Raw genomic sequence first — 27,588 nt, forward strand, 5'->3', positions numbered from 1 at the left:
TCCTTCAACAGAGGGCGGAAAACGGGATATATGTTGAGAAGGGTCACCTAGCAGACTATCCTTTCAACCAGACTTGCTTTTAGTGTAATTTAACCTTTGTCATATGTGGTATAAACATGCTTATTTAATTCACTGGGATCATCAAAATTTAATGTAAGCGCGTTTTTCATGTGATAATAAAACAAAGACAGATCACACTCACATAAGGGAAGATTTTGTTTCATCTGTCAAGATTTTCGTTGTTGTTTTTTATTATAACTATTTTGTATGATTATTCTAGAAAGCTATTTGATATTTTACTCAATCAACTGACAATGGTGCTATTATACATGCATCAAATTTGATGACACACTTAATTTGCAACAATAATTGAGTAGTTAGTACGTAAGATACGTAAAATATGCAATTCCCCTCACACCAGATAAGATTAATTTATAGCATTTAAGTTTTTAAATGTGTTACATGCCATTGACCATAATTAAACATAAAATGTATAGAAGATGTTGTGTTCATATATTTAAGAGAACTTTCCTGTTTCAATCTATATATTCACAATACAGTTTGAGAATTGTAATTGTATAATGTGCTCAACATTTTCCCTCGCAGCAAAGGCATACACGAGAGACAGCAATGGAAAATTCCCGCCCCGAAAATATATGGTCATAGCAACAAGAAGGAGAGCTCCCAAGCAAATTATAAGCATGCCTGTTTTCTGGAATTATCAATACAAGTCATTCCCTCTGTTGCTGATTTACAAGTACAAGATATCATTCAAAGGCAGTCCCAGACATGTAAGATGGCCAAAGAAGGCGGCCGTAGAAAACCAGGGTTGGATCTTAGCTTTGTTGAAGAATCATTTGAAAGATGCAGGAAGATTTGTGAAGAATATGCCAAGACATACTATCTAGGTTCACTGTCCAACTTCATTCTTTTATTTCCCATCAAAACTTTTTAATTATATATAGCATTACATGATCTTTCATTGCCAATCTATTTGTCACATTTGCATGACTAGTGGTGCATAGTCTTGATTCCGGCACATTATTGATGACAGAGGAGCGCCGAAAAGCATTATGGGCTATCTATGGTAAAAATTTAACTCTATGTTCATAGAGTAACAAGAAGTTTTGTCCTAGACATAATATGAGCTATCTGTGGTAAAAATTTAACTCTCTATGTTCAGTGTCGATAAAATTTCAATAACAGAACGTCTCAACGTATTTTGATCCATTGTTGATACACAATCTTCTTCTTTTTTTTTTAAACAAATCTGAACGTCCTACTCAAAAGAATTTCTATACATAATAAGTGGTGGTGTACATATAAAGTTTTCAAATCAAGATGAAAGGGGAAGTTTTGATGGGCAGGGGACTCCCGGAATGTCCTCACTCCTTTGGATGTGGTTTGTGGGTGCTCTGTAGACCGTTATTGAGGAATTAATCTTGCATGATCCTTCTCAACAAAGACATATCTTTGGGTTTATGCAAAATAAGCAACTATGAGTTTAAGATCTTGTAACCAGTAGGAGTCGTTAAGTGATAAATTTTGCTTTTTATTCTTGTCAAATTGAAATGCATGCAGCTTGGGGTAGGAGGACATGAACTTGTGGATGGCCCCAATTCTGTACACATGAGCTCGGACGTTCTTGATATGTGGGAAGTGAGACTGCAAGACATTTTTGAAGGACGCCCGCACGACATAATCAATGTTGCACTGACTCATATCGTTTTCGGTTTCTCCTTAGACATCAAGGTGTTTAATTATTTATTAATGCAACTAATCATGCTTGGATATTCTTTTCCAAACATGCAATTTATATATTCCATTACAACAACAACAAAGCCTTTTCCCACTAAGTGGGGTCGGCTATATGAATCCTAGAACGCCATTGCGCTCGGTTTTGTGTCATGTCCTCCGTTAGATCCAAGTACTCTAAGTCTTTTCTTAGAGTCTCTTCCAAAGTTTTCATAGGTCTTCCTCTACCCCTTCGGCCCTGAACCTTTGTCCCGTAGTCACATCTTCGAACCGGAGCGTCAGTCGGCCTTCTTTGCACATGTCCAAATCACCGGAGCCGATTTTCTCTCATCTTTCCTACAATTTCGGCTACTCCTACTTTACCTCGGATATCCTCATTCCCAATCTTATCCTTTCTCGTGTGCCCACACATCCCACGAAGCATCCTCATCTCCACTACACCCATTTTGTGTACGTGTTGATGCTTCACCGCCCAACATTCTGTGCCATACAACATTGCTGGCCTTATTGCCGTCCTATAGAATTTTCCCTTGAGCTTCAGTGGCCTACGACGGTCACACAACACGCCGGATGCACTCTTACACTTCATCCATCCAGCTCGTATTCCATGGTTGAGATCTCCATCTAATTCTCCGTTCTCTTGCAAGATAGATCCTAGGTAGCGAAAACGGTCGCTTTTTGTGATCTTCGCTAGATTGCTCCGGTCATTAGTGTGGATAAGTATATAAATGGATAGAGATAGGAAAGCAAACACAAGATGTACGTGGTTCACCCAGATTGGCTACGTCCACGGAATAGAAGAGTTCTCATTAATTGTGAAGGGTTTACACAAGTACATAGGTTCAAGCTCTCCTTTAGTGAGTACAAGTGAATGATTTAGTACAAATGACATTAGGAAATATTGTGGGAGAATGATCTCGTAATCACGAAACTTCTAAGTATCGGAGTGTGGTGTCGTCTTGACTTGCCTTATCTGTCTCATAGGTAGATGTGGCATCTTCTCTGGAAGTACTCTTCCTCCATCCAGGGGTGGTATCTTCAACTGGTGGAGATGCACAAGGTAATGTATCAATTTCACTTGAAGCTTACTTGTAGTTTCAGGCTTGGTCAAGCGCGATACAAACCATGTAGTAGGAGTCCCCCAAGTCGCCGAGCTAGGGGGTCTGCTGAAAGAGGTGACAGACAAGGTAAGCAATCAGAGCTCCGACTGATTGTTCACCTTCTCCCCATCTTGCAGCAGCATGAAGGATAAAGAGAAGAAAAATGAGAAGAGATGATATGAGATACTTTTGCTTTTGAAGAAGTAACTTTCCACAGGCTTATTCTTGAACTGAGCTGGAGGGTTTTCTGGTTTCCTCCAGAGTATAAGGCCGACTGAAGAATTTGAGGGTCAAAACAAGTCCATCAAATCTAGAGTACGTTCCACCCTGCTGATATGGGATACTTTTGCTTTTGACAGAGTAATGGATGTATCGGCACGTGTGTTGTTACCCTTGTCTCCACATGCTTCCTTGTATCCTTCGCACTTGCCCTATCTGTTCCTCAAGCAGATGCGGAATCTTCCCTGGAAACATAAGATGTTGAAGATGAGTACTCGAGAGCAATGCCAGGTAAGTAATCAAGTAAGGGGTTCCAGGCAGTCAGTTCCTGGCTGGAAGCTTGATTCCAAGTGCTGATTGATTGCTCTCTTTCTCCTTGTCTTGCAGGTAAAAACAAGGCCAAAGGAAAAGACAGGGAAAAAGCATGATATGGGATACTCTTGCTTTTAACCCTGATGATATGAGATATTCTTGCTCTAGTATAGCTTGTTTGCAGAGGTATTATCGGGGGGAAAGAAAGCTGAATATTTCGAAAGGCTTCGTTGGGAGTGCCCTCTCAGATATGATGAAGGGTTGAGCATTTTTGCAGGTCTGCCTGTCCGTTGGGGATGGAGGTCGACATATATAGGAGTCTCCCTAACAACAAGTAGTAATGCTATTCCTTTACCCTGCTTGGTCATAGCACGGTAGTGGGAGCTGCCAGTTTCACATGTTTTAACTCTGTCAGAGCACTTTGAAAAAGTGGTCTGTGGTATCTGGCTCTCGAGATTCGGAGAACGATGCCTCTTCGATTTTTGAGAAAGCAATCATGCTGGGGGTCTGGCTCTCGAGATTCGGAGAGCAGTGTCTCTTCGATTTTTGAGGAAGTAATCATGTTGGGAGTCTGGCTCTCGAGATTCGGAGGGCGGTGCCTCTTCGATTTTGGAGCAAGCAATCCTGTTGGGAGTGTTGTCTCGAATGTGAGTAAAGGTTAGGCATGTTTGCTAGTCTACCTTGCCACGAAGCACAAAGGTTGACACACAGGGACTTTCCAATTATCCAGCAATGGTACTGTTCCTTTATCCTCTCTTCGCTTTTGAGAAAGTAGTCATGTTGGGAGTCTGGCTCTCGAGATTCGGAGGACGGTGCCTCTTCGATTTTGGAGCAAGCAATCTTGTTGGGAGTGTTTTCTCGAATGTGAGTAAAGGTTGGGCATGTTTGCTAGTCTACCTTGCCACGAAGCACAGAGGTTGACACACAGGGACTTTCCAATTATCCAGCAGTGGTACTGTTCCTTTACCCTTGTGGGTAATAATATGGTAGCTAGACCTTCAAAATTTATGTGTCTAAACTTTGTTAGTGCTGTTTCTTTGCTATTCTTTTACCTTTCTTGGTCAGAGCGATGTAGTGGGAGCTGCAAGCTTCACGTGCTCAACTTTGGCAGAGAACTTTGGCAAAGTTATCTGTGGTACCCATGAGTTATTGTTGCGTGTGGGAAGTGGGTGATTGAACAGTAAGATTCATGTGCTTTCTACTTCACCAAAAGTCTTCGACAGAATGCCCATAATTTCTGCAAAGCTGAGTGTGCGTGTGACAGGTGCTGACAAGGCTAGAAAAGTAGGTGCCTCTTCGATTTCTGAGATCGGCCCTCGTGGTCTCTGAGCAGCCCAGCTTTTGAGAAAGCGAGCCCCTCTTCGATTGATTCGGAGAACGATGCCTCATCGATTTTTGAGAAAGCAATCATGTTGGGGGTTTGGCTCTCGAAGATTCGGGGAGTAGTGTCTCTTCGATTTTTGAGAAAGTAATCATGTTGAGAGTCTGGCTCTCGAGATTCGGAGGGCGGTGCCTCTTCGATTTTGGAGCAAGCAATCTTGTTGGGAGTGTTTTCTCGAATGTGAGTAAAGGTTGGGCATGTTTGCTAGTCTACCTTGCCACGAAGCACAGAGGTTGACACACAGGGACTTTCCAATTATCCAGCAATGGTACTGTTCCTTTACCCTCTCTTCGATTTTTAAGAAAGTAGTCATGTTGGGAGTCTGGCTCTCGAGATTCGGAGGACGGTGCCTCTTCGATTTTGGAGCAAGCAATCTTATTGGGAGTGTTTTCTCGAATGTGAGTAAAGGTTGGGCATGTTTGCTAGTCTACCTTGCCACGAAGCACAGAGGTTGACACACAGGGACTTTCCAATTATCCAGCAGTGGTACTGTTCCTTTACCCTTGTGGGTAATAATATGGTAGCTAGACCTTCAAAATTTATGGGTCTAAACTTTGTTAGTGCTGTTTCTTTGCTATTCTTTTACCCTTCTTGGTCAGAGCGATGTAGTGGGAGCTGCAAGCTTCACGTGCTCAACTTTGGCAGAGAACTTTGGCAAAATTATATGTGGTACCCATGAGCTATTGTTGCGTGTGGGAAGTGGGTGATTGAACAGTAAGATTCATGTGTTTTCTACTTCCCCAGAAGTCTTCGACAGAATGCCCATAATTTCCGCAAAGCTGAGTGTGCGTGTGACAGGTGCTGACAAGGCTGGAAAAGTAGGTGCCTCTTCGATTTCTGAGATCGGCCCTCGTGGTCTCTGGGGAGCCCAGCTTTTGAGAAAGCGAGCGCCTCTTCGATTTCTGAGATCGGCCTTCGTGGTCTTTGAGCAGCCCAACTTTTGAGAAAGCAAACGCCTCTTCGATTTCTAAGCAGGTGCCTCTTCGATTTCTGAAGCTCCGTCGAGTGCAGATTTTTATAGGGGCTGGCATTAAGTTCCAAAGCACACTTGAATCTCCACCAGTAGAAGCTTCATTCTTGCACTTCTAAGATCTTGATTTGTCCGACCTCTTCTCTCTTCAACACCTTTGAAAATGTCTGGCCCCTCCGACCGTCGTTTTGACTTGAACCTTGTTGAAGAGGCAGCCCCGCCTTCTCCAGACAACATATGGCGCCCATCCTTCGTCTCCCCTACTGGTCCTCTTACCGTTGGGGATTCTGTGATGAAGAATGATATGACCGCTGCGGTGGTGGCCAGGAACCTTCTCACTCCCAAAGATAACAGACTACTTTCCAAACGGTCTGATGAGTTAGCTATTAAGGATTCTCTGGCTCTCAGTGTTCAGTGTGCAGGTTCTGTGTCTAATATGGCCCAACGCCTATTTGCTCGAACCCGCCAAGTTGAATCATTGGCGGCTGAAGTGATGAGTCTCAAACAGGAGATTAGAGGGCTCAAGCATGAGAATAAACAGTTGCACCGGCTCGCACATGACTATGCTACAAACATGAAGAGGAAGCTTGACCAAATGAAGGAAACTGATGGTCAGGTTTTACTTGATCATCAGAGATTTGTGGGTTTGTTCCAAAGGCATTTATTGCCTTCGTCTTCTGGGGCTGTACCGCGTAATGAAGCTCCGAATGATCAACCTCTGATGCCTCCTCCTTCTAGGGTTCTGTCCAGTACTGAGGCTCCAAATGATCCCCCTCCGGTGCCTTCTCTTTCTGGGGCTCTACCGACTGCTGAGACTTCTCCTAAGCAACCTTTGTGGAGGCTCCCTCTTGTGTGTTTATTTTGACTCATGTATATGTACATATTTGTAGCTTATCGGGGATATCAATAAATAAGCTTTCCTTCATTTCAACGTATTGTGTTAAATACACCAAAGCCTTCTTCGCTAAGGTCTTTGAATTTTCTTTTGTTGAAGCTTGTATGTTGAAGCTTTCTGAGTGGAGCATGTAGGTTGGGGTAGTGTTCCCTTAATTTCCCGAGTGAGGAAAACTTCTCGGTTGGAGACTTGGAAAATCCAAGTCACTGAGTGGGATCGGCTATATGAATCTTAGAACGCCATTGTGCTCGATCCTGTGTCATGTCCTTCGTTAGATCCAAGTACTCTAAGTCTTTTCTTAGAGTCTCTTCCAAAGTTTTCCTAGGTCTTCCTCTACCCCTTCGGCCCTGAACCTCTGTCCCATAGTCGCATCTTCTAATCGGAGCGTCAGTAGGCCTTCTTTGCACATGTCCAAACCACCGTAACCGATTTTCTCTCATCTTTCCTTCAATTTCGGCTACTCCTACTTTACCCCGGATATCCTCATTCCTAATCTTATCCTTTCTCGTGTGCCCACACATCCAACGAAGCATCCTCATCTCCGCTACACTCATTTTGTGTACGTGTTGATGTTTCACCGCCCAACATTCTGTGCCATACAGCATCGCCGGCCTTATTGTCGTCCTATAAAATTTTCCCTTGAGCTTCAGTGGCATACGGCGGTCACACAACACGCCGGATGCACTCTTCCACTTCATCCATCCAGCTTGTATTCTATGGTTGAGATCTCCATCTAATTCTCCGTTCTTTTGCAAGATAGATCCTAGGTAACGAAAACGGTCGCTCTTTGGTATTTCTTGATCTCCGATCCTCACCCCTAACTCGTTTTGGCCTCCATTTGCACTGAACTTGCACTCCATATATTCTGTCTTTGATCGGCTTAGGCGAAGACCTTTAGATTCCAACACTTCTCTCCAAAGGTTAAGCTTTGCATTTACCCCTTCCTGAGAAACTGAGAAGCTGAGAAGCTACAATTATTGACTCAAGAAACTGAGAAGCTACAATTACCGGCTTGTTTAACTGCCTGGAGACATTGGTTATTTCCTCTTGGACTGTTGGAATCTGTTCAAGTGGGATCTCAACTCCAAGGTCAACTCGCGCAATCATAGTTTCATAAAAATTATTTCCATGATTCTTTCTCATATAGAATATCCTTGTTTGATCATAGCCATTTAGAGATGTCATCGAGGGAATGCGAATGGACACAAGAAAATTTCGCTATCAGAATTTTCAAGAGCTCTATATTTACAGCTACCGCGTGGTGGGGACTTTTGGCTTAATGAGTGTGTTAAAAGTTAATGTTTTACTTAAACTGATTCTGTGTAAAAGGGTTGACTGTTGCCTTTATCAGTTGACCCATTTTATTTATCAGTCGACCCAATTACTTCAGTCGACTTATGTATTGAGCCATATATATCAGAAATATCTGAATGAAAATATCAGATTTCTGTTTTAAGAAAAAAGCATCAGCCCTTTGTTTCAAAAGCTCTCTGCACTCTGTTTCTTTGATTTTCAATCTTTATCATTTTATTCAAGTTTTATTAATGATGAAAGATTGTCTAAATACCAACATGGTATCAGAGCCAATCTGATCAAAGAGTGGGGCGTTTTTTTATTCTCAAAAAGGGGGAAAATTCTAAGTGAAACCCTAGAATCAAAATTTTTCAAATTGATGGCTGGTTCAAGTAGCAGTGGTGAGATTCGAACTCCTATCTTCAGTGGAGTGAACTACGACTTCTGGAGGACAAAGTTGAGAACAATTTTTGTATCTCATGATTTGTGGAGCTTGATTGAAGATGGCTATATTGTACCTCAAAGTATTATGGTTTTGACAGAGACTCAAACAAGGGAGCTGAAGGAAAACATCAAGAGAGATGCAAAAGCTCTTGGGGTCATCCAAAATGCTATCTCAGATGAAATTTTTCTGAGAATCTCAAATGAGACAAGTGCCAAATCAGCTTGGGATGTGCTGGAGAAAGTCTACAGAGGCTCTACTAAGGTAAGGGTTGTCAAACTCCAATCTTTGAGAAGAGATTTTGAGTATATAAGAATGAAAGATGATGAATTGCTAGATGATTACCTGAGTAGATTGTCTGAGATTATTAATCAAATGAAAAGCTATGGTGAAATCTTGTCTGATGAGAGAATAGTTCAGAAGTATCTAATTAGCTTGCCAAGAAAGTATGACAACACAGTTTCAATCATAGAGGAGACTAAGGATTTGTTAACTTTGAGTGTTGAAGAATTGATTGGTTCTCTCAAAGGTTTTGCTCAAAGACTATCTAGACATGACAACAATGATGTAGAAAATGCTTTCCAAACACTTACAGTGAATCCAAAAACTCAAGCTAGTTCAAGTCAAAGCAAAGCCAAGTCCAACAAGAATTGGAAAGGCAAATACAAAGTTTGGGAATGAAAGGGTAATTTTGAAGAGAATACAAAGGTTGAGAAGAGTTTGTATGTTTCGAAGTGCAAAATTTGTGACAAAGCTCATTCCGGTGAATGTTGGTTCAAAGAAAAAGTGAAACGCCACAAGTGTAGCAGATTTAGGCATATGCAAAAGGATTGTACCTACAAAGATAATCAGCTAGCTCACTATACCAAAGCAGAAGATGAAGAGACCAATATGTTTTATGTTGGTCATGATACAACCGTCCAAGAAGAAGCTAAAGTTTGGTTTGTGGATAGCGGCTATAGCAATCATATGACGGCGAATAAGAACATTCTCCATAATGTTGACACTACAAACCTAACTTGAGTGAAGATGGGAAATGGGCAGCTAGTCGATACATTGGGAAGAGGTACTGTTGCCGTGCATACGAAGAATGGAAAGATGTTCATCAAGGATGTCATGTTAGTTCCTGATTTGAAGCAAAATTTGCTAAGTCTTGGACAACTCATTGAGCATGGCTACTACTTATATTTTGGAGACAATACTTGCAAGATATATGATAGGAGGAATCGTCAACAACTCGTGGCTAAGATTGAGATGAGGAAGATTAGAAGTTTTTCCTCTCACAATTGAGTATGCAACTCAATCTGCATTCAAGATGGAAGTGCAAGAAGATTCAAAGCTATGGCATAAAAGGCTTGGCCACTTGAATTTTCAAAGTCTCAAGAAGCTACAAGAAAAAGAAATGGTGCATGGGTTGCCGAGTATCCAAGAAAATGAAGAAATCTGTGAAGGGTGTGCACTTGGGAAGCGTCATAGAGATTCATTTCCACATGGTAAAGCTTGAAGAGCAAAAGTTCCATTGGAATTGATTCATACAGATGTTTGCAGACCCATGAAGACCTCTACTCAAGTGGGAAACAAGTATTTCCTAATCTTCGTGGATGATTATTCTAGAATGACTTGGGTATACTTTCTAAGACAGAAATCAGAAGTGTTCTCAATCTTCAAGAAGTTTCAAGCTATGGTTGAGCGATAATCTGGCTATCTAATCAAAGTTCTTAGAAGTGACAAAGGAGGAAAGTACACATCCACATAATTTGATAAGTTTTGTCAAGATATTGGCTTGGAAAGATAACTTACAGTCAGCTACACTCCACAACAAAATGGAGTAGCTAAGAGAAAAAATAGAACCATATTCGAAATGGCCAAGGCAATGTTACATGACAAGGGAATACCTCAATATTTGTGGGGTGAGGCAGTTAATACAGCGGTCTACTTGATGAATAGGCATCCAACAATGGCAGTTGAAGATAAGACACCATTTGAGGCATGGAGTGGAAGAAAGCCTTTCGTGAATCATTTGAGAATGTTTGGGTCAATCTGCTTTGCTTATGTTCCGAAAGAACTAAGACAAAAACTTGATGAGTCAAGTGAAAGATGCATTTTCGTAGGCTATGCTTCATACACAAAAGGGTACAGACTCTACAATTTAAAAAGGAAGAAAGTTGTGGTTTGTAGAGATGTTCTTTTTTGTGAGAAATCTTCGTGGGATTGGAATCAAGCAACCATCCGAGAGGAATCTGCACTAATTAGAATTGAAGAAGAAAATCAACCAAATGAGGAAGAAATTGAGCCAGAAATTCCATAATTATCACCTGAAAACAGTCCTCAAGTTCACTCTCCTACACCTTCAAGTCCAAGTTCAACACCGGTTCGGTTAAGGAGCTTAAATGAAGTCTATTAAAGTTGCAATTTCTGTGTTGAAGAACCAGAAAACTTTGATGATGCAATGAAAGAAGAGACATGGAAGGCTGCAATGCAAGAGGAGATCAATGTCATTGTGAAAAACAAGACATGGGAACTAGTGGACAGACCTTGTGACAACTCCGTCATTGGAGTGAAGTGGATTTATAAGATTAAGCTCAATCAAGATGGTTCCGTTCAAAGGAACAAAGCTAGATTGGTAGTAAAGGGTTATTCTCAGAAACCCGGGATTGATTTCCAAGAAACATTTGCACCGGTAGCTAGGCATGAAACAATCAAAGGCCTTATTTTCATAGCTGCTCAGAAGAGGTGGTTTATACACCAACTTGATGTCAAGTCGGATTTCCTAAATGGAGTCCTAAAAGAAGAGGTGTTCGTTGATCAACCTCAAGGATTTGTTCTTAAAGGACAAGAGCACAAGGTGTATAAACTTAAGAAGGCATTGTATGGCTTGAAACAAGCTCCGAGAGCATGGTATGAAGAGATCGACTCATATTTCAATGAAAGAGGTTTTCAAAGAAGTGAGAATGAACCTGCCCTCTATGTCAAAACAGAAGGTATTTCAGATATCCTTATTGTTTCCTTATATGTTGATGATTTGGTTTATACTGGAAGTAGTCATAATATGATCTTGAATTTCAAGAATGACATGATGAGGAAATATGAGATGAGTGATCTAGGCATGTTGCATTATTTTTTGGGAATTAGTATCATTCAATCAAATGATGGTATCTTTATTACTCAAAAGAAATATGCAAAAACACTTCTAGAAAAGTTCAAAATGGTTGGTTGCAAGCCTGTTGCAACACCTCTAGTTGTGAATGAAAAGTTTCAAAGAGAAGATGGTAGTGGTGATGCTGATGAATCTGTGTGTAGAAGCCTAGTTGGGAGTTTGTTGTATTTGACAGCGACTAGACCCGATATTATGTATGATGCAAGCTTGTTGTCCAGATTTATTCACAAGCCTACTTGCATTCACTATGGAGCTGCAAAGAGGATCCTAAGATACATACAAGGTACACTTGACTTTGGTAATATGTATGAAATAAATGTTAAGCCCAAATTGTATGGGTTCTGTGATAGTGACTGGGAAGGTAGTGTGGATGACTTGAAGAGCACATCTGGCTATACTTTTACACTAGGGACTGGTGTATTCTCTTGGGCATCTAAGAAACAGAAATTAGTTGCACTATCAACGGCATAGGCTGAGTATGTGTCGGCTTCAATTGCAACTTCTCAAGCAGTGTGGCTGAGAAGAATTATGCAAGATTTTGGTGAGAAACAAGAATCAGCAACTCATATCCTTTGTGACAATAAGTCAGCTATTGCCATGAGCAAGAATCCTGTCTGTCATGGTAAATCAAAGCATATTGCTCTGAAGCATCACTACATCAGAGGTGCTATGGAAGACAAGGAAGTGGATGTGGTATACTGCAAGACAGAAGATCAAGTTGCTGATATCTTCACCAAGGCATTACCAAAGGACAGATTCATCTACCTAAGAGAACTTTTGGGAGTGAAGCAGCAAAGCATTAAGAGGGAGTGTTAAAAGTTAATGCTTTACTTAAACTGATTCTATGTAAAAGGGCTGACTGTTGCCTTTATCAGTCAACCCATTCTATTTATCAGTCGACCCAATTACTTCAGTCAGCTTATGTATTGAGCCATATATATCAGAAATATCTGAATGAAAATATCAGATCTCTGTTTTAAGAAAAAGCATCAGCCCTCTGTTTCAAAAGCTCTCTGCACTATGTTTTTTTTATTTTCAATCTTTATCATTTTATTCAAGTTTTATTAATGATGAAAGATTGTCTAAATACCAACAGAGTGTTCCTGTTCTGGGAATTGCACCAGATTCTCTGATTTCTGCTCAAGGTGTATATGAAGGCACAAATCATTTTGGCACTGCAAATCAAATGACCAACATCCTTAGAGAATTTGGGGAGGAGTAAGCTTCTTTAATATGTGTATACATCATGTTGAGAGTTGTCCAGCATTGAAATATGAAGCTTTGCCTTAGTGGTTTATATCATATTGAACCTCTCTTTATTATTGTCAATCGTTTTTGGGTTGGATGCTGACATTCTAAAACAAATATCAGTTTTAATTTCTTCACTCACTCCATTTGTCTAACTCATCAATGTCCCTTTTTCTGTTTTTTTTTTTTTTTTTTGCTAGTGCTACTCTTGGCAGAGTTTATCTTCCCCAAGACGAGCTTGCGCATTTTGGGTTATCCGATACCGATATTTTTGCAAGAAAGGTAACTGATCAGTGGAGAGAGTTCATGAGTGGAGAGAGTTCATGAAAGAACAGATTGCAAGTGCTAGGATATATTTCAACCTGGTAGAGGAGGGAGCTTCTTAGCTTGATAAGGCTAGCCGTTGGCCGGTATATACATATACCTCTTTATATAACACTACGAATTTACAACAATGAACGTACCTGCAGCATTGCATTGTTTCTTGAACTAATATTTCTTTCAAAGTAAATATAAAATAAAAGTTATCGTGCTGCATGTGGGAAAGGTTGCCTCCTTCTGATGATGTGCAGTAATTCTGCAGATATGGTCAGCGTTATTCTTGTATCGTGGCATCTTGGATGCTATTGAAGATAACGGCTATGATAACTTGACAAAGAGAGCATATGTAAGGAGAGCTAAGAAACTTCTCATGTTGCCTTAGGCTTACAAAAGATCTCTATAAAATGGAGCAGAACTCACATTTACATTTTGTTGAAATGTAAAGTTATATATAAAAGTGCCCTTAATTTGCATCTTAAATTTACATATAAAATCGATCATCAAGATTCAAGAAGTTAGTGTGATATTATGTAAAAGTCCTTTGGATGAACAAGTTGGAATTATATATGTCAAATTACCACGATGTATTTTGCGTATGATATCCGAAGAAGAAAAGATACGTTTCGTGTATAACGTGTAATTAGGACATGTACCTGAGTTTCACCTTGGTTGTTCATTTTAATTTTGTGTGAAGAGGAAAACTGAACTTCTTCGAATGCAACCATAAATGTTCCACGCATCCCTCTCTTTATTCATATGCAACTTGCCTTTTCGTGTACTTCATAACTAATTTCGTGTGAATTGAATAATTAGGACATACGCTCACGTTTCACATTGATTATTCATTTCAATTTTGTGTTAAGGGGAAAACTAAACTTCTTCGAATGCAACCATAAATGTACGCATCCCTCTCTTTATTCATTCACAACTTTCCTTTTTGTGCACTTTTCATAATTGAAAACATAAAAACGACAAAAAGAAAGGAAAATGCGTTTGCCGGGAGTCGAACCCGGGTCTATTGCTTGGAAGGCAATTATCCTAACCGTTGGACTACAAACGCCCAGATGTTCAACAATCTCAAATACTCGTTAATTTTCCATTTTTTCGTTACTTTTAATTTTTTAATTTTTGATGATGCAGAATCCATACGAACTCTCATTCATTCTGTGTCTCAGCTGCTTGCGTCTGGCTCTGAAACTGCAGCCATGGAGTCGATTCCTCTGAGGCATTCAATCTCTGCAACCAATCAGAGCTTTCTATTAAAAAGACAAAGAGACCCAGAAAATCAATTTCAGAGCAGCAGCCGAAGGTTTCACCTTCACACCCCAACTCGGCGTTTTCGAATCCATTCCAAACTCTCTGGTTTTCGAGGTAAACAGACACCCACCAAATTCTTTTCCACTTAATGGGATTTCCTTCATTTGAAGAAAGATAAATTCTTTGTTTGGTTTCTGAGAAAACTCAGGAAAATTTGTAAATTTTGGGATTGGCTTTAATGCTTTTTTTTCTTGTTTAGAAGTTAAAGACAAAGGGTTTGAATTCTTATTAGATTTCGTTCACTTGGTTTTGAACTTTCTTCTGTTGTGTGCAGGCCATTTACTTGTGTGTGTGTGTGTGTGTGTGTGTGTGTGTGTGTGTGTGTGAGAGAGAGAGAGAGAGAGAGAGAGAGAATTGAGATTAATACGAATTTGACTTCGAGATGGTTTCATTTAGGTTGTAACGAATCCAATACAAATATCAAAAGTTTAAATTTTTGGATAACCTGCCTGTGAAATCTTTGAATTTCTATACTTTTGTCAAATATGTACCGTTAAACAAACAACATTGGGGGAGGGGGAACTGAAGCGCGGGACATTAGGCGTTTCATGTATGCAGGGATTAATGTTGTAACTGTATGCTATAATATTTCCCTTTTTTTTGTTCAGATTCCAAGGGCTATGCAAGGCCTTCGCGTCTCTTGCCAGCTACAGAAGTGAAAATCTGCACAGATAACTCAGTGGAAAAGCTTTTCTCGTCTTTAAGGGATGACGGATCTCAGTCTTTATACAAGGTTAAGTTAGGTACTAGTAATGTTTATGGCTCAAGTCTCTCTGACTTGAATGCTGGGATCCTCCTTTGCGTGATAGACGAAAATGGTGACTCCATATTACAGAGGATACCGTCGAGTATCATAACAAATCATGCTACAGAGTCGGAGGATGGCGTGCTTCACTTTCAAAGAGGTTCTGTTGATGAGTTCACCTTTGAGGGACCTAAGCTTGGAAAAGTTGGAGCTGTTTGGATCAGTCTTGAATCAGGTTAGACTGACTAGAATTAGTTTAGCATCCGTAGGCTAAGTATGAAACAATGAATATGCATACCGAAAAATTACATTTGGCTTGCCTATGTTATATTGTGGCTTACTCTTTGCAGATTAACTATATGTATTCTTGTCTCTGCGTATGCGTACTAGTTGAATTTCTGTAGGATCAAAAGGTGAGCTTAAAAAACTGACATTACGCATGTTTTACCAAATCATGCTAACAATTGTTCTGTAAACTCTCCGAAGTCAGGTCAATGGCGGTTAGGAAGTGTAAGCTTGACCGTTATCTGTGGGAAACAAAGTTCGTTAGAAGAAAAAGACGAAGAAAAACTTCAGTATACTGGTTTCAGTTACAACTTTGCTGTTGAGGATATCTTGCTGGGTGAGGGAAGTGACAGTTCCATGGTGCAGCTTAGACCTTGCCTTGTGACCGAGCTATCTGGGGTTGACCCCGTCACCATCTTCACCAAAGGCCTCCCTGAATCAACTCTACCTGTGAGTGGGATATCAAACGAGGAAACCATGAGAGAATACGAGGATTTGAAACTATCTTTGCTACTTTATGATGCCATGCTGATCTTTGTTGGTACATCAGTCGCATCCTTCTCAGCTGGGGAAAACATAAGCTTTGCATTTTTAACAGGTGGGATGGGCGGCTTCTTCTATCTCTTGCTACTGCAAAGGTCGGTTGATGGATTGCCCGCTGCAGAATTGACTTCCACAAACATAGGACAGACCAACCAAACCTTTGGAGGATCTAAGGTTCCAATATTTGTCTTTGCATTGGCTATTGGTTTTACTTTACTCACAGTGAAGTATGGCTCCGGGGATGTTCCAATCGTATTCACTCCGAAACAACTTATAGCCGGGATGATTGGATTTCTTGCATGTAAAGTTTCTGTGGTCCTGGCAGCAGTTAAGCCCTTGCCAATAAGTCTAAAGATAAACGAGTGATATATCTTCAGTATAGACAAAATAGTTGTATTGTATATATTAGGAAAAATGAAATTGCAGCTAATACTTTCATAGTTTCTTGCAAATTACACCTCACTATAAGTTAATAGATACAAAACTGTTCTATATTTTTCTTGATCTCTGTTTTTGTACCCAGTTTTTTCGTAGGACAAAGTTAAGTTGCTTGACGCCGGGCATGCCCAATTACCCGTTTCTTATTGTCCTTTCGGGGAGAAATTTTTAATTGCGACGGGAATACAAGTGGTACACCACATGTTTTAATAGAAGTGGTGGGAAATTTTATTTTTTAAGTTATTAACTTTTTAGCACACATATCTCATCATTTGTATAATGACACGTGATATACCATCCCGTGTATCAGTCATACTGAACTATCTCTCCGGCTTTGGGGGTTGTTTCTGCTTGCCTTAGCCTTCATTACCTCGATGTTGTCATTGAAACAACAAAAACCCTTGCATAATTGGGAAATTCACAAATCCGTAAATGATTTGTAGCTCAAATAGTTAAGAACATTTACTCACTCTTCACATGAGATCTCATATTCTAATCCTCCTTCCTCGATATCACTTGTATCTGGAAATAAAAAATACGAAGTGAAGGCATGTCATGTATAGTATTTTGTCTTCAATTTTTTTTTAAAGAGGATTAAGACAGTAGATGAACATGCCTTGAATTGAAGATGTGTTTCACGAGTCGAAGGTTGAATATTATTACTTAATCATAGTTTATTTTATATGTTACTTAATCGGCATACAAATAGTGCTGTTATGTATGCTTCAACCTACTCACTTAATCCAGAAATCTCCTGATCAACCCATGGCATCTTCATGTGCGGATGCAGTACTAATTTGAGGATTGGACAAAACTTTGAGTTCCAACGTATCATTTTACACATGATATTTTCAAGTTCCAAAACAATTTATTCCCTCTGGCTGGATATTGTCAACAAATGTGTGCCCCCCAACCGCCCTCTAGTTAGCAAAAGATTTATTAATCTGACTCGATATTGTCAAACAAAAGTGGGGAGAACTGAAAGCAAGATGAAATATAAAATATTGTGCATCTGTACATGTAGGCCTTGTTTGATGTCTAAAGTCGGATTTGAATTAGTTATCTACAAAACTTCTTCCTTTACATCTTTGTACATATACGCCTCGTTTGGTGTCTGAAGTTGGATTTGAATTAGTTACTAAAGAAACTTCTTCCTTCCAATCGTTATAAAATATGGTGAGACTGTGAGCGATAAGCTTATTTCGTGACTAATTCATCTTCTACCTTCAACTTGGACAATTTCAAAATTGAATCCATTTATTTCTTTAACATATATTGAATCCAATGTATTATCCAATCAAATCCAACCACAGACATCAAACGAGACCATAGGTCACATTTGGTGCCTAGGAATGGATTAGTTAACTCGCTAAAATTATATGTATGTTGCAGTAAGAAATGAATGTCAACTTCCAAATTACCAAACCAAAGGAATTAAGTAGTCTAATTATAAAGTGTTGACATCTTATCATTTTATGGCGACTGAAAAGTAGATTTATTTCATGATTGATTCATCTTCTACTTCATAGCCGTCTGCAGTGCGGCTGAAATTCCTAAATAAACAACAATAAACAAAAATATTCAATACTAATACTGGATCCAAAGTGCTTCATTCATAATTAAGTACTTCCCTCGCCATCTTTAGCTTCCAAATTCATACCAGATGACGACGGTTTAATCTGTTTCCTCATTATTTTATTGAATCATGCTTTATTTAATCACTATAAGCATCTTTTTCCTTCAAAGTTAATTTCGACTTGGAGCCCCAAAATCTTAAATCTGAAACGTCACTCCATGACAAAATACTAAAAAAGGAGTCAAGAAGCTCAAAGGAGCATCAAATTCTGATGAATTCAGAAAGATTCTGTCGATGAGATTTGCAGAAGAAGACAGTTTGTGCAACAACGTTTGGGTAGATAAGCTAAAGACAGCACAAAACAACACAACAGCCTCTTTGTAAATCACGTCACATTCTCCTACCCAACAAGGGTTTTGTACTCAAGTGTGTGTATTTGTTAGTTGACGCCGTATAATCCACGGAAATATGCTCAAACAAAACCAGTTACAAACTTTTCATTAAAATAACAGAATAATTTGCTTATATATAATATGTTTTGGATCCAAGACGGATTGGGCTAATTAAAGAGGAAGATCTTATCCACCAGGGTAATTCACCATTTGCTATATAAAATAATTTAGAGTCATTTTCTTGTTCATTTAGTGCTCCTTTAATTCTATTTTTACAAATATTCTATTTCACTAGAGGGACACTAAACCGACGACAAGGTAGCACTAAAACTTATTTTACTGCATGCTTAGTGTCCCCATAGTAAAAACCATCAGAAACACGTTTTGGACTTTCAATTTACTAGAAACAAGAAGCGTTTGGGAAGAAAGCGAGGTGGAAATGTCATCGACTTTTAATCCAAGATTTGGCTTGTCTTACTCGTGGGCCTTTTTTCTGCATTATATTTAACGTTTTATCTTCAATTATCACATCATGAAAGCGAGCGAGGGATATTTAAATGCAGAGGAGGTCTTCCATTTCACATTTCTATCTTACTCTCTAGACCCTTTCGAAAAGAAGTGAAAAACTTCCAAATGTGTTCTACAATTTCCTTCGCAGGAAAGACTTACATCGGAGAGAGCAATGGAAGAATTCGGCGTCGAATATCTATGGTCACAGCAGCAAAAGCTCAAGTGATTACAGCTCCCAAGCAAAGAAGCAGGCCTGTTTTTCCTGAGCTTTCGATTCAAGGCTTTCCTCTTGCTGATTTACACGTGCAAGAAATCGTTCAAAGGCAGTCTCAGACTCGTAGTGTGGACGGGGAAGGCGGCCGGCGCAGGCCGCAGTTCAACCCTAGCTTTCTTGAAGAAGCATATGAGAGGTGCAAGAACCTTTGTGCAGAATATGCCAAGACATTCTATCTAGGTACAACTTCATCACCCTTGTTTCTTTCTCCATCAAATATTTTTATTGGATCTTTTGCTTGCCAGGCTACTGAATTAATAAATAATGATAATTTTTTCATGAATATGAGATTTAATTATGGTGTGCTCTTTTGATGCAGGCACTTTACTTATGACAGAAGAGCGTCAAAAGGCAATATGGGCAATCTATGGTGAGAATTCAACTCTCTATGTTCATGTAGTATCACGTGGTAGGTTATTTTAGAGTATCACTTTGTTAAAATTAAAAAAAAAATTAAAAAAAAATGGTGACGTACAACTTTATATAATTGGAAGAAAAATCATGTTCATTAAGTTGCCTCATTCGTTGCCAAAAATTAAATTTGAATGAATATAAATTTGATTCTTAGGAAAATGAAATGCAGTTTGGTGTAGGAGGACAGATGAACTGGTGGATGGCCCGCATTCCGATTACATGAGCTCGGAAGTTCTTGATAGATGGGAACAGAGACTGGAAGACATTTTCGAAGGACGGCCTTATGACATGCTTGATGCTGCGCTGACTCATACCGTTTTTAATTTTCCTTTAGACATCAAGGTGCTTATAAAATATCTTATTTAGTTCATTAAACTTATCATCATTTGATTCTTGTCAAATTTTTAATCTCATGAACTCATCTTCTTGTGACCAAAAGCCTTTTCGGGACATGATTGAGGGTATGCGAATGGACACGCAAAAATGCCGATACCATAATTTTCAAGAGCTCTATCTTTACTGCTACTATGTGGCAGGGACGGTCGGCCTAATGAGTGTTCCTATAATGGGAATTGCACCAGATTCTCGAATTTCTACTCAAAGTACATATGATTCTGCATTATATTTGGGCATAGGAAACCAACTCACAAACATCCTTAGAGATGTTGGAGAGGAGTAAGTTTCTTTGATGTGTACTAATTTCTCATTCTATGTTCCTCATTGCCTAACGTGAGTTAAGTTAGTTGATTAGGGCAATGTGTCCCCCTCTCTTGCACACAAATTCGAGTTCACTTTGCCTGTGATTTGAATTTTTTTTTCTATTGTTTTTTCAGTGCAATGAGAGGAAGAGTTTATCTTCCCCAAGATGAGCTTGCGCAGTTTGGGTTGTGCGATAACGATGTTTTTTCAAGAAAAGTGACTGATCAATGGAGAGCATTCATGAAAAAACAGATTAAAAGAGCAAGGTTTTATTTCAACGTAGCAGAAGAAGGAGCTTCTCAGCTTGATAAGGCTAGCCGTTGGCCGGTATATACCTCTTTGCTAAAATTTCATTAATTGATTTTGTTCCATTACTAGCATCGTTGATGTCATGGACCAAAAAGAAATCCTTCCATCACCTTTTTGAGACTAATCTGGAAGGGCTAAAAGCGTTTTCTGATAATTAAGAGCACTTCTAACCATAATTTGTTAGAAAAACTTGAAAGTCCTGATTCATAGAAGAGCTTTCTAGGCATGTGCTTCTTCAAGAAACACTTGAAATTAAATATGAATTTAACGTGTTTCTAGCATACGAACTTCTAACAAAAGCGCTTCATACAGAAGCAAATTCTAAACGGTTAGAAAACAAAACATTCTACTTCATAGGGTATATAAACTAAGAGAATATACAAAGACAAACAACAAAACAAATATGTTGTCGAAGTTGTTGTCCCTTTGTTGCTGTCTTACCTGTTCATTCATTAACAATACACGTTCTTGTCATGCAGGATAGATTAGAAGTCATCTCCCTTTTTCTATCTAATGATCTGCTATACTTTTGCAGGTATGGTCATCGTTACTGATATATCGAAACATACTAGACGCGATCGAAGACAATGATTACGATAACTTGACAAAGAGAGCGTACGTAAAGAGAGCCAAGAAACTTCTCATGCTGCCTTTGGCATACACAAGATCTCTATCAACACATAATTTGATGTCCCAATAATAAAAACATGAAGTTACACATCAAATTACTTGAACATGTTTTGCGAGTAATCGAGCTATGTATAAATTGTGTACATTTTTGGTCGTTATAGATTTCAAAAGACTTGTAACTCAAGCAGTTAAAAGCGTTCACTGCCTGTATAAATTGAAACAAAGAATCAAACGAAAATTCACATTCATAACAAAGGTGCGAAGAATGATTGTTTGAACTTTCCTTCTCTTTGTACCTCATCTCAATAGAATATAATAGTTGATCTGTTAGAGCAATGCACTCCCACCTCTGCATCCAAGTTCGTATCTCACTCCCGTACCTTAAATGAATTTAATGTAGAATATCATCTCTATCAATAGAGACATTCTCTTGCCGAAAGAAAAGAATAGCTCATCTAAAGAACTCTCCCATCCAAGGGCAATTTTTTCTCCCTTGGCCAAAGCCATTCTATTTTATTCCCGAGTTTTGGGAAGTTTGGCTTCCGATTAAAGAAACATAATTGGAATCTTCAAACGTGCTAATCGGAATCTTCAAACGTCCATCCTTTGATTTATTGAATACAAACGGCCAAAATCAAGAGCGAAACAATAGATTCGTGTAGTGGAAAACAACAAGACTATCAATTGGACTATGAAACAAAATTGAGATAAAATAAACCTATTGGAACATTTAGAATTCAATACTAAGGGGAAAATTTTAAAAAAATAAAATAGCACCCATCATAGGAAGCAAGCTCATCATCCCTCTACAGATCACCAACCCCCCCAAAAATACCATATCCTTCTACAGAAAAATTAAATAAAATAAGAAAAAAAATATGAAAAATCAGAACAGAAGATGCCACATTGTTTGCTGGAAATGGTACATATGCTGCAACAGTGTCGCCACCTCCGCTACTTCCTTTTTGCAGACTCGTGCGCCATCCAAGGAAGCCTAACCTGCCAATCATACACGATTTCTTTCCCAAACCGAACACCACCACTGTTGTGTAATTCATAATCTTAAATTTAAGAATACCCCTCAATACGTAGACCTTGCAGGCAGCAGCAGCAACTGATTTGACACCCTCATTATAGGAAGTAATCAGGTGTTCTTCGGGTCACATCTGGTTCTCCCCTCCTTGGAGCTGGCTCAAACTGAAATACAAGATAACAAAGTTTCAAGCATTTCTCCCTTTGGGGGGGGGGGGAGAGGTTGGGTTTTGGGAGAGAAAGCAGGGACCAACCTGAATAAATGTGTGACCTTTGCAGTCATCAACTTCCAGGATGGATGCCATATTTCCACAGCGATAACAATAGTTGGGTGCGCTAAATATAGTGACCACTTTTTGTTCCTTTATAAGGTAAACAAATCAATTACACAAACTTTCCTTCGCAAAATAAACAATTTGCAAAAACGGCCACAGAATTAGGATAAATACTCACATGACCCCAGTTGTATCCTTCCATGACCAGCTGATGTGCTCTAGCAATCAACTTTAAGTTATTTGTGTGATTAAACTGCTCGGATATGTCCTGTTAAAACAACAAAAGGACGCAAATCAGCCTACAAGGCCACGACTCTAGAAGACTGGCCAACTGATTCAAACCACCAACCCCAACAAGAAACGAAATGAATGGGTAACGTACCTGACCAAACGTATATCCAGCACCCCTGGGAGAGATACCCCAACCACAGCGATCATCAGGGTCAGACCATAAAAGATCACACATGGGACCCTCATGAGGAACCTCTTGTACACGGTCAAAATTACGTATGTTATCAAGGGTTTCAATAGATGGAGACAGCCCTCCATGCAGACAGAATATTTCACTTTCAACCTTTAAACAAATAAAAGAAAATATGTCAATACTTGGAAAAGGAACTATTTACACCTACAACTATCAACAATGAGTGTATAACAAAAGATGCAAGGGTAGATCAATGTGACAGGTGGTGGTAAAGTAATAGCAGTTTACAGTCATGCTGCAGAGCAACATGATTGAGGACAGCAAGTAGAAAAGGAACTAGAGGCACTCATGCAATTAAACTGGTAGCAATGAACTAGAAGGTTGCACCCAGAAATTTCTAGGGTGCTTATCTTCAAATGATACAATAACAAGAATGTTCATGGTCATGTTGACTGTTAACTTAATCCAAGTGCAGGCACTGGCTCGCTAACCTACACAGACCATTTAAGCATCATAATTAAGTCACATATAACTATACTAACCAATGCTGTCAGTGGAAAATAGTCAAATAAATCTGTAAAGATCTTCCAAACATTGGCATTACCATACCTGCAAAGAGAAATAGAACGGGTCACTATACATGCTTGATAAATACGATACATCCAATCAAGGACAAGCGGGAAGACAAAAACTAGATGACTGATCAACAGTCAACTTCATGGGCATAAGAGATTAATAAAGGCCAACAGTAGGTTGAATTCTTTAAGGTAATACACTTCTGACATAATATTGATTTGGTACACCCCAAGGATTGATTCACACTATAGTGTTCATCAATTTAATTCCTGGTTCATATTTTACTCTTTTATCCAGTAAAAGAAGTATGATCATGAAATCAAACTGAAAATACATCAAATGAATGTGAATGTGATATGTGGAGGTTTTAATGTAGCACAGAAACTGCAAATACAAATATACTATATCAACATGCGTTCATAAATATGCCTACCTACATTTATGCATGTACAGATAAAAGCACACAATACCCTACATTCATGCATGTACAGATATATGCACACGATAGCTCACTGGTCATTTTTAAAATTTTTACACCTAAACTTAGAAGACAACTAAACATAAAAAGCAAACCTTTACATGTATATAGTTTTTAGGCCCGAACATAGGCAAAATGGAAAATGGAGTTCTTCCAGAAGTCACAAGCCACACATAAATCTTAATTGTATCAAAATTGACCCATAAAACAAAAGATGCTAAGAAACTCACTTCCGTAGGCACTCGTCATAAAAACCATAAACTTGAGTAATCTGCAATGGGGAAACAAAAAGCCACAATCAAAGACCACACATGCAAGTACTACCAAACTTATATGAACAAGAAAGCGGATGGTAAAAATACCTGACGGCTTTCATGGTTTCCTCTTAGGATAGTAATACGCTGATGATAACGCACCTTCAAGGCCACTAGGAGCTGAATTAAAAAGATAAAGTTAGGAGCATAATGATATGCATAAATGGATGCCAAAAGGGAAGATGACACATCCCCTTTTTCCCAGAAATTCCCATCATAAGAACACTAAGTTCTCAAGTGCAATATAGCTTAGGGGCCAATCTCATTATCTTAATGTGTACTACCCTATTTCAGTCTCCCCTGCTAGCATAATCTTGGAAGCGCTAACATATCCCAACCATACTATTTCATTATAGCTCATGTTCAACATGTATCCAACTCTCAATAGTAAAACTTTAATGTCTTTCATTAGGAATTGTAACTTACTGTATTGACCAAAACCCTAAATAATCAAACCAAAACATTGCTCAGAGTTTCCAAAATATCTTTTATCTTAGTGCCACCCTAAAATTATAGCTTAACTAATTGAAAGATAAGTAGAAATAAAAATACTCATACTTACTGTCACTGTTTCAACTGAATAATAGCCACGGTCCACATAATCTCCCATAAACAAATAATTTGTATCTGGGCACTGCAAACAAAATTGCAACAACAGGAAATAAATGTTAGTTTTGGAAAGTGAAACATCCAACAGAACAAACCAGAAAACTACAAATTAGGAAAGAGAAAACATCACCAATAAGTAACAACCTATTAAGCAAATGTAAGAAGAATTAAATAGACCAATCAGAACAAATACCTTTCCTCCAATGCGGAAGAGCTCCGCCAGATCATGGAATTGTCCATGAATATCCCCACAGATAGTTACAGGGCTTTTTACAGGCTGCAAAACATAAGATCCAAAATGGTTATTCATTTACCTCAAGACATGTCCAAATCATTATAGGTCCAAAACCTGTATGAAACAATACAAAGAAAGACATGAAACAGAAACTTGCAACTAAAAAGGCACACCTGGACATTGCTTTCTTCCATTAATATTTCCTTGGCCTTCTCGCAGAGCACTCTTACCTATATTAAACAAAAAAATTAAGATGACAATTATTTTACATCTTAAATAAACTCCCAAGAAACCAACAAACATTAAATTGAACATGCACACACTTTCAATAACGATTTCCGTTTTCTTGCTCATTAGCGTTTTCAATGAGCAATTTTTTGGTCTTATAACGTGTAGTAGTGTATAGGTTCATGTACCACAGAACATAGCCAATGTTCTGCAATTCAAGAAGCACTAAAGCAACTCAGTTTTGAAGCTACCACTCTTGTAAAGTATTTATCAGCCTTGCATACCCACACAACCCTTCATCCCTCCCCAAGAAATATTGGTATGCTTACATGCACTAAAAAGCATATACCGCAGCGTGCACATTATTTGGCAAATCAGAAGGTGTATAGAGGTTCCTCATAGAATAGAACGTAAACTAAGGACGTTTAACATTACTGATTTCAGAACTGTCCAAACAAGGACAATTCAAGGTATCTCCTTAACAATGTATTGCAATGATCACATTTAGCCAAAACCATACTCAAATACTACGCTCCACAAAGTCTCTGCTAATCATAACTCCACATAGGTTTAAAAATCTATTGAAAGATTCAGATTGTGTGGCCTTAGACTTAGAAACCCAAATTTTGCTTTTCTTGTTCACAAATCCACACACAGAAGCCCGCAGTGCCACGGAAAAGGGGATCTGACCCACATTCCCAATACCCAAACCTAACAGCAGAACAAATCTTTACAAACCACCAAGTTCATGTATTTCTTTAGAATTTTTAACCCATTGGTAAATCCAATAAAAAGATCGACCCACCTAAGTGAAATCAAAACATTCATTCATGGATCCCCAAATTATATGAAATCACAACCCTAGATCGGTCCCATAAGAACCCTAATTCAGCTAAATTCAATTCACAGACCACGCCCATAGTCGCAAACAAAGAAATGCACCACATTTTTCGATCTGCCCCATCAAGCTCTAACATTTCAGAGCTCGATCCGTCTCATTTCCTAAAACTCAACACAAATTCTCACCAAAAACACATTCACGCAAAAATTAATTAAAAATAAAAAGAAATGGACTAAAATTAAAATTAAAGTAATTGAAAATCTGAAAAGTTAGAGGCTTTGGGTACCTCTTGTTCGGACAAGGGCTTGCATTGCATGAGCTGAGCAATCTGTTCATCCAGGTTCCCATGTGAGTTCGAAGGGACTGAATCCATCCTCTTCTTCCTCTTCCCCCAAAACGCACCGTTTTCACAGATCAAGATGCCCCTCCGAAACCCTGACCCTAGATCTGTAGGCAATCGTAGATTTCCCTCTTCGTCTTCTTCGTTTTCTTCGAGCCACTCAGAGAGAGAGTAGGGAGAGAGAGCGGTGGTGGAGAAACCAAAGGCCTTTCAGTTCTTTTGAATTTTTCTTTTTATTTTTTTGGATTTGTTTTATTTTTATTTTTAGTTTTTTTATTGGTCTCGGGAGTTTGAAACGATAAACCGCTAGTGCGGAGTGGGTAGGCGCGTGGGGATGACTGGACCAGTTCAGGGGCTTTGCGCCGGGCGTTAGAGTTTTGTGATTGGGCGGTCCATAACACTGGGTTTCCAAAGCGCGTGAAAGACAAAGATATTTGTGGCTATTTGAGATTGTGGACGGAAATAATGGATTTGGATCCTCTCATGAGCAGGAGATCAGGATCCTCGGGATCAAACAATATAGACCGTTGGATTTTGATCTAATGACTTTAAAGAAACCTCATGTTGTTTGATAATTATAGCCGTTGGATTAAAATCCAACGACCCATGTTGTTTGATCCCGAGGATCCTGATCTCCTGCTCAGGAGAGGATCCAAATGCGGAAATAATGGGATTTGGATACTCTCCTGGAGAGGATCTTCCTAACCAATCATCGTGGGTCGTTGGATAAAAATTCAACGGTTATAATTATTATAACTTTAAAGAAACCTCATGTTTGTAGCCGTTTGATAAAAATTCAACGGCACACGATGATTGGTTAGGAGGATCATCTCCATTAGCTCAAGAGAGGATCCAAATCCGAAATAATGAATTGCCATTAGTGTGCGATGTTTTTCAATAAAGGAGGAGAGTGAGATCACTCTCTCGCACACTTGTATTCAAATTTGTTGAAATGTGTTCAATTTGATTCACGTAGATGGCGAGTTTAAATTTAAATTATTATGGTTAATG

General features: G+C 39.0%; 3 protein-coding genes, 1 non-coding gene and 1 pseudogene across 4 annotated transcripts; 3 read left to right on the plus strand and 2 right to left on the minus strand.

Annotated features, from left to right (window-relative positions):
• Window positions 1-574: 574 nt before the first annotated feature.
• On the plus strand, window positions 575-13,496 carry LOC126615218 (phytoene synthase 2, chloroplastic-like; annotated as a pseudogene).
• Window positions 13,497-14,081: 585 nt separating this feature from the next.
• On the minus strand, window positions 14,082-14,153 carry TRNAG-UCC (transfer RNA glycine (anticodon UCC)). Its single transcript has one exon. It is a non-coding gene; the product is annotated as a tRNA-Gly (tRNA).
• Window positions 14,154-14,229: 76 nt separating this feature from the next.
• LOC126615215 (uncharacterized) lies at window positions 14,230-16,477 on the plus strand. Its single transcript, XM_050283011.1, has 3 exons — window positions 14,230-14,464; window positions 15,019-15,390; window positions 15,646-16,477. Exons 1-3 carry the CDS (start codon window positions 14,299-14,301, stop codon window positions 16,347-16,349), a joined length of 1,242 nt encoding a protein of 413 aa, XP_050138968.1. The 5' UTR covers window positions 14,230-14,298; the 3' UTR covers window positions 16,350-16,477.
• A 2,470-nt stretch (window positions 16,478-18,947) lies between these two features.
• LOC126615216 (phytoene synthase 2, chloroplastic-like) lies at window positions 18,948-21,480 on the plus strand. The gene is made up of 6 exons (XM_050283012.1): window positions 18,948-19,353; window positions 19,493-19,543; window positions 19,757-19,929; window positions 20,027-20,262; window positions 20,421-20,613; window positions 21,131-21,480. Exons 1-6 carry the CDS (start codon window positions 19,023-19,025, stop codon window positions 21,293-21,295), a joined length of 1,149 nt encoding a protein of 382 aa, XP_050138969.1. The 5' UTR covers window positions 18,948-19,022; the 3' UTR covers window positions 21,296-21,480.
• Window positions 21,481-21,909: 429 nt separating this feature from the next.
• LOC126615217 (serine/threonine-protein phosphatase PP2A catalytic subunit) lies at window positions 21,910-26,822 on the minus strand. Its single transcript, XM_050283013.1, has 11 exons — window positions 26,524-26,822; window positions 25,342-25,398; window positions 25,127-25,210; window positions 24,887-24,958; window positions 24,373-24,444; window positions 24,241-24,281; window positions 23,499-23,565; window positions 22,915-23,106; window positions 22,711-22,800; window positions 22,512-22,619; window positions 21,910-22,422 (listed from the first exon to the last, which is right to left on the minus strand). Exons 1-11 carry the CDS (start codon window positions 26,608-26,610, stop codon window positions 22,357-22,359), a joined length of 936 nt encoding a protein of 311 aa, XP_050138970.1. The 5' UTR covers window positions 26,611-26,822; the 3' UTR covers window positions 21,910-22,356.
• Window positions 26,823-27,588: the final 766 nt, after the last annotated feature.

This window comes from Malus sylvestris, chromosome 3 (assembly GCF_916048215.2).
Source record: "Malus sylvestris chromosome 3, drMalSylv7.2, whole genome shotgun sequence".
Lineage (NCBI taxonomy): Eukaryota > Viridiplantae > Streptophyta > Magnoliopsida > Rosales > Rosaceae > Malus > Malus sylvestris.